Raw genomic sequence first — 16,511 nt, 5'->3', positions numbered from 1 at the left:
TGACTATAAGCCCAGTATACTATACACCATACTATACTGCTTACATGTATGAATGTTTTTCTCCATACAGATGTAACCCAGGACATGCTTATCTCTTGGCATTTCTTTTCTGGGATTTTCCCAGAAACCTGGGGAGAGGGGCTGGGGGGGGGTGGGATTTCTTCTGTTTAGTCCTTGTCACTTGACACAAATTTGGCTTTTGAGGGAAGGGGGAAAGGAATAAGCATTTATATAGTGCCTATTATAGGTCAGGCACTTTACAAATACTATGTCAGTTGATCCTTACAACAACTCTGAGGGGGAAAGGCTGTTATCCCCATTTTATAGCTGAGGAAACAGAGGTTAAGTGACTTGCCCAGGCTCACACAGGAAGTGTCTGAAGCAGTATCTGAACTCAGGTCTTCCTGATTTCCAGGTCCAGAATCTACCTGCTGTTCTGTAACGCTTTTTTTTTTTTTTTTAGTGAGGCAATTGGGGTTAAGTGACTTGCCCAGGGTCACACAGCTAGTAAGTGTTAAGTGTCTGAGGCCAGATTTGAACTCAGGTGCTCCTGACTCCAGGGCCGGTGCTCTATCCACTGTGCCATCTAGCTGCCCCCTCTACCTGCTGTTCTATTTAGCTGTCTCTTGTAGCATGTAAAGCCCCAAGTGCTAGAAGGAAGCTATTTTAAAAAGAAAAGGAGGGGGCGGCAAGGTGGCGCAGTGGATAGAGCACCAACCCTGGAGTCAGAAGTACCTGAGTTCAAATCCAACCTCAGACACTTAACACTTACTAGCTGTGTGACCCTGGGCAAGTCACTTAACCCCAATTGCCTCACTTAAAAAAAAATGAGAGAAAAGAAAAGGAACCTGCAAAAAAGGTAAATTCTAGTATCCTCGAGTCCCAGAATGTTACTTATAATTCAGCAAACATTAAGGACTTATTCTGTGCAGGGCACTGTGCTTGCTCTGCCCTGGAATAGGAACAGATCATAACATGCACCCCTGTCCTCATGCTGCTTACAGTGTAGGAGATAGATATTGCACACAAATAACTAACCGTGCAAAGTGCTATTTGGAGAAATTAATCAAATATTTCAAAGACAAAAAGGAAACAGTTTTTGCCTTAAAGGAGCCTATATTCCATTGAACAGGATATAAGATATAATTCAAAAGAAACAAAGAGTAGAGTGGCATCTCTCTATCTTTCTCTCTAAACTTGCATTGATGCCTTTTATTTTTATTGTTTCATGCCCAATTCCAAGTCCTTGAACTCTCCCTTATAACAAAGAAAGAGATTTTAGCATAATTAACACAGAAATCACATTTGAACAAGTACATGCCTCCTGCTACAAGTTGTCATTGCCATTTCTGGAAGAGGGGAAATCTACCCTAGCTTCATGGAAATCAAGGGATAGAAATCACTGAAAAAGAAGAGCAAGACAAAAGAGTATAAAAGAGAGTGCATACTCTTATAGACTGCAATGGAGGGGGAAGGGGTATGAGGTTCCTTCCACAAGAAGCCTCTGACACTTGGTTGCTAATCATCTTTGAAACAGACTCTCAGTCACTACAGATTCATCAGGAATTCTCTATATCACTCTATCAAGGTTCTAGGGCACAAATAAGTCTCAGTTTCCTCGTCTGTAAAGTAAAGATAATAGTAACACCTATTTCAGGTTGTATCAGATGAGTTGACTTTTAAATAGATAAATATTATTACTTGTGTTTAAAAATTAATTATACACCAGTTTTGGATAAGCATATTATTAATTTATCAATATTATACCAGCAAGGGATTGACCACTCATCTCTCTGATTTCTCATAGTCCCAGGTCGAGTGATAGTGAAGGCAGAGAGAGCTCCAGCATGCCAACAGGAGAAAAGCCCCCAAGAGACCCCTGTAGTCTCCCAGAGAGACAGCATGTGGCCCTAAGGAGACCCAAGTGAGAGCTTGAGACAAATTATGTGGTCCCAGAGAGCCAAGAGAGACCCAGAAGATGCTCCAGAAGCCCTCAAGTGAGGTCTTCCAAGGGTTTTTTATCCTCTTTTGATAGAGGCAGGTCATTATACATTGAACAAAGTTAATTGGGTCATTATACATCAAACAGATCAAATTGGTTAGCATTATTCAAATCTATTGGTTTACATGACTTGAAGGCGGTCTATATTAAAATGAACTCTAGGGATGACAAATCACTCAACTCTTGGTAGGCAAAGGAATGTTAAACTCCACCCCTTTCAGGGCAAAATCCTTTATCTAGGTGTGGTTTAATCCCACCCGTCCTTCAAGCAGTCTAGACATAAGAATCTATCTCCATTCCTTTTGCTCCCTTGGGTTTGTCCCAGAAGAGATCTGATGAAGTCTCAAGGAGAACTCAACTTTCTGGAGGTGGGTGGGGGTGGGAGTCACAGAAAGGACTGATCCCTGGGTCCCTCAAGAAATTAATTACTAATAATTATTGTCTCAAACCGTTATCATTGTAGTGGACATGGCTACTTCCACTTGTGGTACTAATTTTTACAAAAGGTCCATATCTGTAATCACCCGATTGATTAGGGGTTCCCCTGATCACTCCTTATGTATATGAAACTAAGAGCCATCCTGCCCTTCCCCAAATAAGTGGTGAGTGGATATGAATAAACAATTTTCAAAAGAGTAAGTACAAATGACCAACATCTGAATGGAAAAAATGTCTCCAAATAATGGGAAATGCAAATGAAAACAATTGATGTTTTACCTAATTCTCAGCAAATGCTTTGAATCCTGGCTTTCCGGAGCAATACCTGTGGGCAAGTCAGTTAACCTTTCTGGGAGCTGTATTCCTCATCTAGAAAATGAGGGTATTGGATTAGGTCATCTCTAAGGACCCTTAGACCTCTAAATCTAGCATCCTATGGAAAAGGATCAAAACGGTCAATGTCACCGGGGCAATGGAAAGAAAGGCCCATTAACATATTTTTGGTGGAGACATGAAGGTCCAACTGTTCTGGAAAAGTGAGGAATTATTTGAGAAAGGTTTGTTTTGCTTGTTTCTCTTTGTTACAATGGAGGGTTTTCTGTGGAGGGTGGGGTGGAGTGGGTATTGGGAATGGACAGGAGTATCTTTTTTTTTTTCCTTTGGGGCAATGAGGGTTAAGTGACTTCGCCCAGGGCCACCAGCTAGTATGTGTCAACTGTCTGAGGCTGGATTTGAACTAAGGTCCTCCTGAATCCAGGGCAGGTGCTTTATCTACTGGGTCACCTAGATGCCCCCAATAATATCTTTAAAAGCATCATTTAAAATATTTTGAAAAAAGTAATTAAACCTCGTTCATATCTTTTGGGCTTGAATGGTCATGTATTGCAAGTAAGCCAATGACAGAAAATACACCAAATACTCAACAGAATTTTGTTTGATAGGGGTGAAATGTGAAGACATTGGATGCCATAGATTGAGAATGGTTGAACAAATTATGGTATATGAATAAAGTGAAATATAGTTTTGCTGTAAGAAATGACTAATATGAGGACCTTTGAGAAACATGGGAAAACCAATATGAATTAGTCTAGTCAATAAATTTTTATTAAGCTCCTAATAAGTGCTAAAGATACAAATAAGAAAAAAGATAGTCCCTAGCCTTTAGGATCTTACAATACAAAGTTTGTATGTGTGTGTGTGGGGGGAAGACTACATTTATAATATAATACCTACACAAAATAAAGGAAGGCTTTGGAAGTTCATTTCTCTTCCTTCCAGCCCTCTAATCAGAGGAAAGAAGGAACTGAGGCTGCTAAGGAGGTTCTGATCATCAAAGCTGAATCAATCTCCAGGATGAGATTATCCAGGAGGAGGCAAGACTTTCCTGGTGTGGAAGACTGGCAGAGCAACTCATGGGAAATGATAAGGAATGAGAACCGGAAGAACAATGAACACAATGACTAGTCAATCATACATAAATTGGAGATACTCAACAGAGGGAAGGCACAGGAATTAAGGGATCAGAAAAGGCTTCTTGTAGAAGATGGGACCATAATAATGTAAATTATAATTACCCTAAATGGTAGCCCAACTCTGATTTGTTGCATTGCTATGTCTTAGTCCAGAATGGCAGACGATCAAACACATTTACTCCTCTGCCAGAGAGGTGGGAGCCTATGGTTGCAGGATGTTGCAAAGCTGCCAGATGCAGCCCCCTTTGTAGGTGGGTTTTGCTTCACTGTTAAAAGGGTTCAGTGGGGTTTGGGGATGAGAAGATGGTAGGAATAATCAGGAAATGATTATAGAATTTTTTTTTGGTTATAGCATGTTTTAAAAAGTATCAATACAATTTGAAAACTATTCACTGCTTTCTCAATTTTTCCTAAAACCCTTTAAATCTTTTTCCCTCATCTTTCCCTAGCTTGTACTGTATACTTCTCTGTGTATATCTATCTCTTTCCCCCTCCAGTAACACCCATCCATCCATCCATCCATCCATCCATCCATCCATCCATCCATCCATCCAACCACCCACGTATACATACATACATACATACACAGACATAAATATATATTACCCTGTCCACTCACACAGAGTATACATATCTGTTACTTAAGGGAAGATCCTGTGTATACCTAAAGTTTCTTTGTATCACAAGTGCTTAACACAGAGCCTGATGCATAGTAGGTTCTTAAATGCTAACTGACTGACTCACTAACACATGGTAGGCATCGAATGGATATTTGCAGAATTGAAATGAACAAGTTAAGTGCTTGAGATAGAGAAAAGTAGTATTGAAGCAGATCTGGGAATCTGAGCTGGGTCTTGAAACAAAAAATACTTTTCTTGGCAAGAAAAACATGGGAATTCTCTTTAATTCATCATTTTAGCACTGACCTACCTAGTGATTACAGTTTGTATAGGTAGGATTGAAACTTACAAGTTGATAACTTGAATTTATACCCCACTTTTTTTGAAGCTCACTTGCTTCTGAATGTTAGTTTAGAATGCCAGCAAGGGATATATTCCTTTCCCTTTGTCCCTGGCTTGCCTCAGACACCAATATGGATTCCATTCACAGGTAAGAACATTAAAACCTTATTTCATCACTGGTGTCCTACATATAAGGTCCTCTCTAGTTGCCAGGGGCTAGCTAGGCACTCCAGTTTCCTCCCAATTGGCTCTCAGGTTACTAGGCAGAACCCTCAGTGACAAGTACTGGTCAACCCAACTTATAGCCTAGCTCCCACAACCATCATCAAAGAATAATGGGCCCACTTTCCTCAATATCACTAAAACCTACTACTGCTCAACTGCCATGGATGGGGAGGGAGGCCCAAGAACCCTGAGAGTAGCAGTACCTCTGGGGTCCTGCTTCCAGCCCAACCCCTGAAGCTATTTTCCTGAAAAATGACTCTGGAAATTCAACCTAGCAACTGCTTCTTCAGATACTGAAGCCACAACTTACCAAAGACCAGAGTGCTTGGCACTGTCCAATATCAAAAACTCATGATTTTGTCAATGGAAATGACATTAAAGAAGATGCATTACCATATACTTTGCCTCTACCTCCTAATGACTACTGACCCTTTCCATTTGACTTGCAACTGGAACTTATGTTCACCAGCTCCCCTGTGAGACTGTGAACTCCTCCAGAGAAGGCACTATTCCTAATTTGCTCTTTGTGTTCCCAGAGCTTTGCACATAGTAAGTGCTTAGTAAATGTCTTTTTCACTCATTCAACAGCTTCATTGGGAGTCTGCTTTCAATTTTCCTATTGCTCAGACTCTTTCCTTTGATAAAGCCACCAAGTCTATTGTGATTCATGTAATCAGAGTAAGAAGGGGCTTTGGGGGTCCATTGGTATTCAATAGATTGGTGATCTCATCTATGGTGGGTATTTTATCCATTGCAACCCACATCCTTCCAGCTATTCTCATTTCACCTCCCAGACAAGCCTTTACTTTGTTGACTTTATGTGAGATCTGTTATCATTTCATGGGTTTAAAACTGTACCAACAAGGGGCAGCTAGGTGGTGCAGTGGATAGAGCACCGGTCCTGGATTCAGGAGAGCCTGAGCCTCAGCTATGTGACCCTGGGCAAGTCACTTAACCCCTACTGCCTCTCCCTCCCATTCCCCCCACCCCTGGGGAAAAAAAAAACAAAAGAATTAAACATCAAAATAGATATCCTGAAAAATCAAAGGAGAGATGAACAAAATTGAAAGTAAGGGGGCAGCTAGGTGGCATGGTAGAGCAGGGGCCCTGAATTCAGGAGGACCTGAGTTCAAATCTGACCTTAGAACTTGACATGAGCTGTGTGATCCTGGGCAAGTCACTTAACCCCAATTGCCTCCCAAAAAAACAAACCCCAAACCCCAACAACCCTGTACCAATAAACAATCCCTCTTCCCCCTTAGAGGTCATAGGCTCATAGATTTAGAGGGGGAAGGGATCCTAGAGGCCAATGAGTCCATCCCCCACATTTTACAGTTGAGAAAATTGGAAGCCCAGTAAGGTTAAGGGAATTTCCAGGATCAAACAACTAGTTAAATGTCTGAAACAGGATTTGAACTTTTGGAGTCTTTCTGACTCTAAGTCCAGTGACCTGATGTGCTCCCTCTCCTTCTTCTGTTGGCTTTTTTTTATTAACAACACCAATATTATATACTTAGTCAATAGTCAGTAAACATTTTTGCAGCATCTAGTAATGTGCCAAACACTGTGCTAAGCACTTGGTATACCAAGAAAAAGAAAGTCCCTGCCCTCAAGGAGCCTACACTCTAATGGACTTGGAGTCAGGGTGAACTGGGTTCAAATCCCTCCTCCAACACTTGCCCCTGTGTGTCTAGGGATAAGTCAGTTAACCAAAGACACCCTTTTCTCATCTGTAAAATGGTGATAAAAATAACTGTTGTGCCTATGGTGGGGTGGGGGACTGGGGGACGGGACTGTAACTAATGAGAACAGATATTGCATGCAAAATGCTTTCTACACATAAAGCACTATATCCATGCCAGTTATTACTTTATAAGCTAAAAAACCCTCCATAAATGTAATAACCTATTATCATTAGCCTTTTAGTTATCAAAGTTGCGATTTCTCAAACTAACTTTGCCCCAGGAATCTGAGTAAGATACCCGGCCACAGTGCAAAATCAACGTTTTGATTCAGATAGAACAGTTTGGGGGTTTTTTTGTTTTTTGTTTTTTTGTTTTGGTAACCCCTTCAGTGCTTCGCTTGTGTATCATGGAAGTATTGAAATGAGGACAATTATTTGAGCATTCACGGTTTGTTTTGTAGCTGGAGAGAGTCCCCTTCGTACACAACTACAACGCCTTTCCTAAATTTCTCGGTGAGAGTCATGGAAGTGTTCTTACAGGGAGACTGAATCTTCAAGCTGAGGAGCAGCCTCAGACCAACAAGAAAAGTGAAGCAGCAAATTTTTTTCCTCTCAGGGCAATGAGGGTTAAGTGACTTGCCCAGGGTCACACAACTAGTTAGTGTCAAGTGTCTGAGGCTGGACTTGAACTCAGGTCCTCCGGAATCCAGGGCCGGTGCTTTATCCACTGCACCGCCTAGCTGCCCCTGAATAAGCAATTATTAAAGACTTCTTTCTGTGTTAGGCACTTAAGTGCTATCCTTTTACAGCTGAGGTAAATTAGGCAAAGTGACTTGCCTAGCCTGCGTCACCCAGCTAAGTGCCTGAGGCTGGGTTTGAACTCAGGACTTGCTGGCTCCTGGCCCAGCGATCTGCACTGCCCAGCTGCCCCAAAGGCCGGCTTAGGGATAACAGCTGGAAACGTGTGGGGCCGGCGACATTTTCACCTGCACCGATGACTTTAAAGTAGCTAAGAAGGGGGGGCCCTTTTCATTGTCCAACCACGAACAGTTGAGCTGAGTAGTCTCTTCCTTCCCACGATGACTAACAGAAGAAGTTACTACCGCAGAAGGGCGGGTCCAGGCTCTTTACCTTCTCGCACCCCGAGAGCCGTCAGCCTGCCTGATACAGACGGGCGTCAGTCTGGACCAACCCTACATGCAGGCAGCCGGGGAGACCGGCGGAACCTCCTCCTCCCGGTTCCCGTTTCTGTCAGAGGCTGCGCGAGGACGGGCATGGGGGGCGGATGTGACTCTCGGGCTGGGCGGGGGGAGGAGGCGGGGCCACGATTGAGAGCAGGAAGGTGCGACGCTCAGAAGGGTCCGCCTCTCAGCTGCGGAAAACAGAAAAGCCGGGGAGGCTCCAGGAGGAGGTTTAAACCTGAAGGCCGAGAGCTCGAGGAACTGCAGCCAGAGCTTGGGTCCTGCTCCCGGCGTGCGAGGCCCGGGGCGCGCCCGAGATGTCGGGTGGGGGCCGGGGCTGCTGCCCGGACTGCGGCTGCGCGGAGCTAGTGGAGGACTCGCACTATGCACAGAGCCAGCTGGTGTGCGCCGACTGCGGCTGCGTGGTGTCCGAGGGGCTGCTCACCACTACCTTCGCTGATGAGGGCAACCTCCGAGGTGCCTCTGCCCTGGGACCCTCCCTCCTCCCCAGCCCCGGCCTGCCACACAGCCCTTAGGCGGCTTTGAAAGCCTCTAAAGACCTTGGCCGCCTGGCCCCTTCCCCCCTTTCTAGTGTGTTCACACCTTGTATTCCCACACGGATCCTGCTTCTCTTCTCCCTTCACACGCTAGTCACACCATAGAAATGCCTGGGGCCGGGGAGGTGTCCCACGAATGGGTCTAAATGTGTAGCCTTTTTTGTGCCATCCATTTCCTGCCCCCTCCGCCGGGGGCCTTCCTCGTTCTTTTAATTTTGTTTGGGTTTTTTAGGTGGGAAGGTGGTGACTTAAGGTCACACCGCTCCCAGCGTGCAGTAAACATCTGTGAAATTGAGCTGAATTGACCTTCCCTGGCCTTTCTGGGTGGTTCCATTGAGCAGAGACAAGAAGTAACACATTCCAAGAGTGGAACCTTTTTGTCTCACCCATCTCCCATCCCTACCCCCCCCCCCCCCATCGTGGGACTTCCCTGTATTTTTTTGTGGGTTCTTTAGGTGGAGAGGATACTTGTTGAATTGAACTAAATTGACTTTTCCCCGGCCTTTTTGGGTTGTTCTGTTGAGCAGAAAGTGACTAAATTGCCTATTGCTGATCCTTGTCTTGCAGAAGTGACATATTCCAGGAGTACAGGGGAGAATGAGCGGGTCAGCCGTAGCCAGCAAAGAGGTAAGACCCAACCCTTTACCAGAGGTCAGGCTTAAGGTAGTTGGATGGCCAGAAATTTTCATTTTGATTGGTGCAATCTATGGTATCTGAGAAAGATAGTGGATAATTGGGAATGGAAGATAAGAATGGTTTTGGTTCACAGTCTTGGAGAACTCATTATGTGAGGTGGTTGATTATCCAGGCTGTGCTGGGAGTTTGGGTTCGGACCAGGGTGGGTTTGAGTCCTGGACTGAATCTGACTTGGTTCTGGATCAAAGCATGCTGAACTCTGAATTGTGAGGGAGCTGTGCTCCATGAGCTGTGTCCTTACACCTCGCCTCTCTAGAAAGCCTCTTTTCCTGGCCTTTACAGTCTGGGGAGGAAGTCATATGACTTGATAACTGATTTTTGAAGTTCTGTGAACAGAACTCTTGTACTTTGTAGAAACTATATTAGCTCTCCTAATACCCAGCCTTTAGAGCCGGTGTCAACATAGCACTGTGAATTTTCCTAGGGCTTCGACGAGTTCGAGATCTCTGCCGAGTTCTGCAGCTGCCATCAACCTTTGAGGAGACCGCAGTGTCCTACTACCAACGAGCATTCCAGCACCCTGACCTCCATGCTGCTCGACTCCAAAAGAAAGAGGTGTTGGTGGGCTGCTGTGTGCTGGTCACCTGCCGGCAACATAATTGGCCCCTGACCATGGGCACTATTTGCACCCTGTTATATGCCAACTTAGAACTGTTCTCTGGCACGTACCTACAGATAGTGAAGGTCCTAGGACTGGACGTTCCTGCCTTGAGCCTAGCAGACCTAGTGAAGACTTACTGTAGCAGGTACCTGAGGGGCAGAGGGATTGGGAGGAAGGGAACTTAGACATGTTTCCTAGAGCTCAATCTTGGGCACTTTCTGCTTTTTAATAACTTTTGACCAAAGCCTACCCAACAGGGTTTTGAATTTATTATCATGCTAGTTTTGTTGGTATATATTGTGCTCAGTCTTGCCGAGAAATGGCAGCATTATTCCCTGCCACCTAAAGCTGGCTTGTTTTCCTTACCTAAAGTTATATTAGGAGAAACAGCAACCCTTTTGCCACTGAATAAGGTCTGTCTTTTGGGTTCTTACAGCTTCAAACTGTTCCAGGCCTCCTCCTCTGTGTCGGTCAAGTTTGTGGAGGACAAAGAGAAGATGGTATCCCGGACATTACAGCTGGTAGAGCTGGCAAGTGAGACGTGGCTGGTGACAGGAAGGCACCCTGTGCCAGTGATAACTGCTGCTGCTTACCTGGCCTGGAGGTCACTGCAGCCCGGGGGCCGCTTGACCTGTTCCCTTTCCCGATTCTGCAAATTGGCAGGTGTTGACCTGCCCCATCCAGCATACCTCCGAGTTCAGGAACTGCTGGCCATACTTCTGCGGATGGCCGGACAGCTGGCCTGGCTGCGGATATTGAACCTAGATAAGCAAACAGTAGTGAAGCACATTGGGGACTTGCTCCAGCACCGGTGCATTCTCCTCCGAAAGGCTTTTAGGGATGAAGCTGAAGAGGAGGAAGGAGATGAGCAGCAACAAGAGGAGGAGGAAGCAGGGACCAGTACCTTGGAGACCCTTGAAAAGAAAAGGCCCGCTAGCTCCCCACCCCCTCTGCTCCCTCCCTGTATGCTGAGGCCTCCAAAGCGGCCCTGTCCCACTCCTGCTGATTCCAGTATTACTGGGGATGAGGAGATATCTGACAGTGAGATCGAGCAGTATTTGCGTACACCTCAAGAAATCAAAGACTTCCAGAGAGCCCGGGCTGCAAATCAAGCTGCTGCAGGGGCCCCTACCCTGTCCTGACCAACTTCTTAACTTGAGGACTTTGCCTGTGGCCTGAGGGTCTGGTGGAACTTACACTGTTCCCCTCCAGAGGGGTGTAATGGGAAGAGTGCTGGGTTTAGAGGACTGAGTGGTTTGAGTGCTGCTCCTGTTTGTTGTAGTATAACCTCGGGCAAGTCATGTCATTTTGGTGTCAAGTAAGGGTGTTGGAATAAGGGACCTCGATGCCCTATCTGGCCGTGATTCCGCAGTCCTACAACAGGGACCAGGCATGTGCAGGGAAGGGGAGAAGTGCATGTGTGTCATCTACCACAGGGTCATGTAAGCCAAAGAGGCAGCTTCATGTGTTTGGCCCCGTGTCCTAGAAGAGGAGGAATGATTGCATCGACTGCAGCAATGTGCCAGTTGCATTCCTCTGCCCTTGACAGCAGGTTGGCTTAGTGGCTGTGGGCTAGGGGCAGTAGGTCTTCTCAGACTTTCCTTGAGAGCATATTGTTTCATTCAGTCCACGAGTTAAAACTTATGTTTTTTGCTAAATGATTAAACAGACTAGCCTATTCCAGATAAAATCCATGGATTTGGGGGTGTGGCAGGAGACACAAAAAGATTGAGGGTGAACTTGAGCTAAGCTCATGGGACTTTGCAAATCTTTAATATATTAAAACAAGAGGCATCTGCTAGAAAACATTCTATCGTATAAAACCCGAGTTTTTTAAAAAAACACATTTTCTTTGGCACTTTTCATTCCCTCCCCTCAAGTCCCCTTTCCCCAGCATATTGCAAAAGCTCTCCAGTGCTAAGGCATTGGCAGGGTATGTAAACAGCAGCCAGCATATGTGGAAGAATAATACAAAGCTTTTTTTCTTTCTTTTTCTAATATAGTCTCTGTGCAGCAAGCGTAAATAACAGAACTCACCCCTAAAGAACGGGATTTCCCTCTCCCATATGCCCTCCTCATGTACCTTGGGTGACACGTACAAGGACAAGAACAAAGAAGCATGAACAGGATTGTCTCTTTGCTTCTCAGCTCTAAACTCTCCCTCTCCCTCCCTCCAAAAATTCCTTAAGGACTGATGGTCAATTTTTCTGGGAGAAAGCTAAGGGCCTGGGGGTAGAAGAATAAAGGCAAAGGACAGAGCTGTGCAGTAAGACTAGGGGAGGATCTCCACTAAATGCTCCAGCTACTGCCTTTCAAGGGCCCCAGTGAAAACAGGAAGCTGGTTTGACCTCTGAGGGCCATCTTACACCCATAGAGCTGGGGTCTGATAGCTATGACTCCCTGGAGCTCTGTCATCTGCTCTTATTCAAGAGAAGGAAATTCTTTCTCCAGCACCCTCCAGGCCAAAGCCCAAAAGTGAGAATTAGGCTTTGAAAAGTGTTTCCAACACTGAACCCCAAGCACGGTCCCTCCAGGAGTATTGCTCTGGGAGCTAAAGCAGCTGGTTCCTGTTCCTTAGCTTTGGTTCTTTTTGTTTTCTACTCACATCCTTCCATTCACATGGCATGATCAACTTTGCAAGGCTACGATGGTTTAGGCACTCTGGGTCACTGGTGGCATCCCACTTGTCTTTGGCTCTATTGGAACAGGACTCGGCCTTCTTGCTCTTTCCTCACTTTCCTTCCTGAAGACCGCCCTCCCCAACTGCCTTTGCATAGATGCCTTCCAGGGCAGCAGCCTGGCTTGCAAACCAGTGCCCATTATCTGGCCAACCCATGGGAGTCGGGCCCTGGTCCTAAAAAAATGAAGCTTTAGACCTTTATAGAGAACTGGGGCGGCCAGAGAGCTCACCCTCGATCATATTGCTCTAACCAGCTAGCATGGGAGACACTTTGGGCAAGAACAGTGGAAGCTTCATCAGCCCACACAGGCTGCCCATTTTCTGCACAGGGAGGGTTGCTCTGTGGACTAGGGGCAAATGGCCCTTTTACTGCTGGATGGTATCCAGGATCCTGGACAGGCACACAGAGGGTAAGGCTGGGGTAGAAGGAAAGCACACGCCCTTTGTGTGCTCCAAAGATTGTCATCCTTTGGAGAATCTCCCTCCAGAAAGAAAGATTTCCCCTAAGTAAGTTGCCCCACCCCAGTGGGGTTGGGGAATACTGTTCGTGGGTTGGCATCTGCCTTACTGGCAAGGAGAAGTGCTGCCTTGGGCTGACACTAGTATGGGGGACCTTTTGAGGTACAGCCAGAGGGCGCCGCCCCCCCAGCTTGGCCACTAGTGAGCAGCGCGTGTGTGTTGCCTACAGCTCCCATAGCCTCTTCGAGCTCTAGACGGTGGTCTCACTCTTCCAGAGGCCCGTCTTCATGCAACCACCAGCTCCAGTCTCTGTGCTGCCCAAGTTGATGTCGTATTTCCCGGCCTTCAAGGCTCCGTTCTGGCTAGCGGTGTTGAGCGGGTAGGAGCGGCGCTTGCTCTCCTCCAGCAGACTCCCGCTACCCTTGAGGTTGTCCCGGCTGGCACAGCGTCGCTGGCCTGCACGTCCGGCCTCGGGCCCGGGCGCCCCGCTGGTGTCGCTGCCCTCCGAGGGGCTGAGCGTGGGCTCTCCTTCCCGCGGGCCTGGGCCCGGGCCGGCGCCGGGGCTGTTGCGGCTGCTGCCGGGGTGACTGTCGGATGGGCTGTTGTGCAGGCTGCCGCTCTCGCTGGACTGCAGCTCCGACATCCCCGTCAGTGCCGACGATCCCCCTCGAATCGACTTCAGGCGATGCTTGCCTGCCCCGTCTCCAGCACGGTGGCCCTTGGCCCGGCTCTTGTGCCCCCGGCGCCCGTGATGCACGTTGTTGAGGTGGCGGGGAGCAGGGCCCCGATGGCCGGTAACGTCGGGCTCTTCCCCGAGACTTCCCACACCCATGTCGCAGGCCTGGCTCTGTGCTAGCTGCAGGTTGGTCAGCTTGCAGGGACTCATGTGTTGGGCATGACCGCTGCTGCCACTGGGGGAAGATTTGAGGGAGGAATGCCCCTCGGCAAAGACTGGAGAGCCGTCCTCTACAATGGTGGACAAGGGCCTCGGCAGTGCCCGAGTGGAGGGAGGGGCGGAGGGACAGCAGGCTTGCCAGGAAGCCCGGACATCCCTTCTTCTGGCACAGTGGTGGGAGAAGACAAAGAGACCCAGGGCTACAGCCACCACCCCGTACAAACAGCTGCATACCACACTGGGCAACCACTGCTGGGATACCGCCAGAGCCCCACAGGCCCACAGTGCCAGGTACAAGAAGTGAGTGGTCACCAGAGCCCCAAGTTGGGCTCCTGGTGAATAAATGCCATCTCCGTCACCTGGGTGCCCTGGGGAGAGCACTCCTCCACCCCCAGCCGACAAGAGGGACCCGGAGTCGCTCAGCAGGGGACCACTGCCCTGGAGCCTGGCTGCACATCGGAGGTCCTCCCCTGGCTCCAGTGAGGCCCGGCTGTGGCTGCCTTTGGGGCCCTGCCCCCGCGGGCCCCTTAAGCTCAGCGCAGCACATAGAAAGTAGATCCAGGTGATCAGCAGGATCAGGGCCACAGGCACGTAGAAAGCTCCCAGGCTGGGACGCCACACCAGCCAGCAGCTGTGGAATGACGGGGGATAGTCAGGAGGGTAGGAAGAATGACTGGGGTTGGTCAAAGAGGGAAGGTGCATATTTAGGGAGAGGGGCGAGCAAGACCTGGTGAGAGAAGTCAAGGAGTTGGAAGCACCGGCTTGCAAGGCTTTTCCCGTGTGGAAAAAGTGGCCAGGCATTGACTTGGGGCACATACTCACTAGGGATTATGATCCCGGTAATTGTGGATGTTGACGGCCGCTGTGATGCCACAGATGATGAGTGGGATGCCTCCAGCAATAAGGTAGAACCTGATGAAAAGAGATCCCGGTTAAGAGGTGAAGAGACTGAGAAGCCTTATGGTCAAGGACCTTTGTGGAAATGACTTTCTCCATCCTGCCCCATTCCCTCCTTAAACCTTCTGTAGGATCCTTCACCTGCGGGGAGAGAGACCTTCCCAAACTAAGGCCTGGTGACCCGAAGTTGTCTCTTAACATTCATTTTGCTCTCTGTCCTTCTATCAGAAATGATAGTTCCTGCTTCATCTTCCTCCATGCCTGTAAGTGTGTGCTCAGAAAACCTAGTTTCTATGTGCTGGATGGACCCTGTCCTCTGTCAGCTGACTGCAATGCCATCCTCATCCGGGTCTCTTTTTCATGCCTTGATCCTCAAAAGCTCCAAAGAATAGTTAGGGGCTGGAGGGGGCATCTTTTACCGGAGCATTGGACGAGGAGTGGGTGGGGCTGGCTCCCCTTCCTGGGGGGGTGGAGCCCTCCAGGTCAGCTCCTTGTAGAGAACACGAGCCTTCACACCCATCCAGAGCAGCGTGGACAGCGATGAGTAGTGCAGGGTGATCCCTACCTATAGGTGGGGAGGAGAGAAGATATCACAGCTGGGAAGGAAGCCTAGGCTGCCAATGGCAGAACTATCCCTGAAGCACTCAGCTGCCTGGGAAAATTCCTTTCATTTTTCCCTTGATTTCCCGGACTCATTCCTCTCTGATTCTCCCACAGCAATTTGTCTTTTTTCCTCCTCCAGGGTCTCTGAGGTGATATCCTAGCTCCCTCCTATTCAATGATTCCCCTCAGAGGTTCCCACAGTATCCCCTCCCCTTTACCCCAGATTCCCTCTGGTCCTCAAGACATCTCCTCCCTCCTGGGTTTTCTTTGCCCTGCGCCACCGTCACCCTTCAGTTCCCCATGGCTCTGCCCACCCCTATGTTATTCTGCATGACTGAGGATATACTTGTAATATATAGAATAATTCCAAACCATACCCAGAGTATACATAGTCACAATGACATATAAATGTAAATGGCTGACAATATTAGACATTATTACATAATCTTCTTTGAGCAAGTAAACCACATCATCTTGTACATGAATTCTCTATCTAGTATGACAATGGCATATACTTGAAGTGATAATCAGTTGCTCAAAAAGAAATAAAACCTCAATCACCAAGACTCAATATGTTCATTGCCTTGCAAACCAAGCAATAGGGTTCCATAACCCTTTGTTTTGTTTGTTTGGTTTGTTTGTTTTTAACATAACCCCATAAACAGACTCAGTTGCCCGTGGTACCATTAATTCCACTTGTGCTTGCTTTGACTTCCCCTATGTTTTTATACCTCCTTCCCATACCTCTGTCGGCCCGTTAGTAGAAGCATCCTCTTTCCTAGGGCAGCACCCGATATTGTGCATAGACTGTCACATTCTCTCTGAGGTCACCTCTACCACCCCCCCCCCCCGTCCTTCTTCCCCACCGAATACTCCCTTTCCCAGAGGCCACCTTACCGCCTGACAGACAATTAGGTAGTTGGTGAGGGTGATGCCGCCTGCAAAGACAGCCGAAGTCATAGCCACGTGAAAGCATAGGTTCAGCAGCATATGCCAGCCCTTTCTCGAGACGTGGATGGAGCTGCCAGAGATACAGGTCATGCTGCTGGCACCAGTGACCACCAGCTGGCATCCCTTAGCCCGCCTGCTCTGGGCCTGCCTCTGCCCTCTTGGGGTAGCAGGGAAGGAATGGGAAACCTCTATCCTTGACCCTTACCAT

The 16,511-nt window shown here is 47.8% G+C and overlaps 2 protein-coding genes across 3 annotated transcripts in view; one reads left to right on the top strand and one right to left on the bottom strand.

The window, feature by feature from the left end:
- The first annotated feature begins 8,106 nt into the window (after positions 1-8,106).
- On the top strand, positions 8,107-11,624 carry BRF2 (BRF2 RNA polymerase III transcription initiation factor subunit). The gene is made up of 4 exons (XM_043985682.1): positions 8,107-8,441; positions 9,089-9,148; positions 9,642-9,963; positions 10,255-11,624. The coding sequence occupies exons 1-4, from the start codon at positions 8,282-8,284 to the stop codon at positions 10,958-10,960; spliced, it is 1,248 nt and encodes a 415-aa protein (XP_043841617.1). The 5' UTR covers positions 8,107-8,281; the 3' UTR covers positions 10,961-11,624.
- A 106-nt stretch (positions 11,625-11,730) lies between these two features.
- Positions 11,731-16,511, bottom strand: part of ADGRA2 (adhesion G protein-coupled receptor A2) — a 61,635-nt gene continuing 56,854 nt past the window's right edge. For both annotated transcript variants that reach the window (XM_043985679.1, XM_043985681.1), the window contains exons 16-19: positions 16,250-16,373; positions 15,169-15,314; positions 14,675-14,764; positions 11,731-14,483 (exon numbers count right to left, since the gene is read on the bottom strand). In XM_043985679.1, coding sequence (XP_043841614.1) covers positions 13,208-14,483; positions 14,675-14,764; positions 15,169-15,314; positions 16,250-16,373 — 1,636 coding nt within the window. In that variant the 3' untranslated portion in view covers positions 11,731-13,207. The remainder of the gene's footprint in view (positions 14,484-14,674; positions 14,765-15,168; positions 15,315-16,249; positions 16,374-16,511) is intronic.

This window comes from Dromiciops gliroides, chromosome 2 (genome assembly GCF_019393635.1).
Source record: "Dromiciops gliroides isolate mDroGli1 chromosome 2, mDroGli1.pri, whole genome shotgun sequence".
NCBI classification, from domain to species: Eukaryota; Metazoa; Chordata; class Mammalia; order Microbiotheria; family Microbiotheriidae; genus Dromiciops; species Dromiciops gliroides.
Note: the sequence above shows the minus strand (reverse complement) of the source record. Positions and strands in the feature narration are given on the sequence as shown.

Excerpts from the sequence above, each read along its gene's own strand:
- BRF2 (XM_043985682.1), top strand. The coding sequence starts at position 8,282 with ATGTCGGGTGGGGGCCGGGGCTGCTGCCCGGACTGCGGCTGCGCGGAG. Across the intron at positions 8,442-9,088 it reads TGATGAGGGCAACCTCCGAG|AAGTGACATATTCCAGGAGT; the intron begins GTGCCTCTGCCC and ends CTTGTCTTGCAG. Across the intron at positions 9,964-10,254 it reads GTGAAGACTTACTGTAGCAG|CTTCAAACTGTTCCAGGCCT; the intron begins GTACCTGAGGGG and ends GGGTTCTTACAG.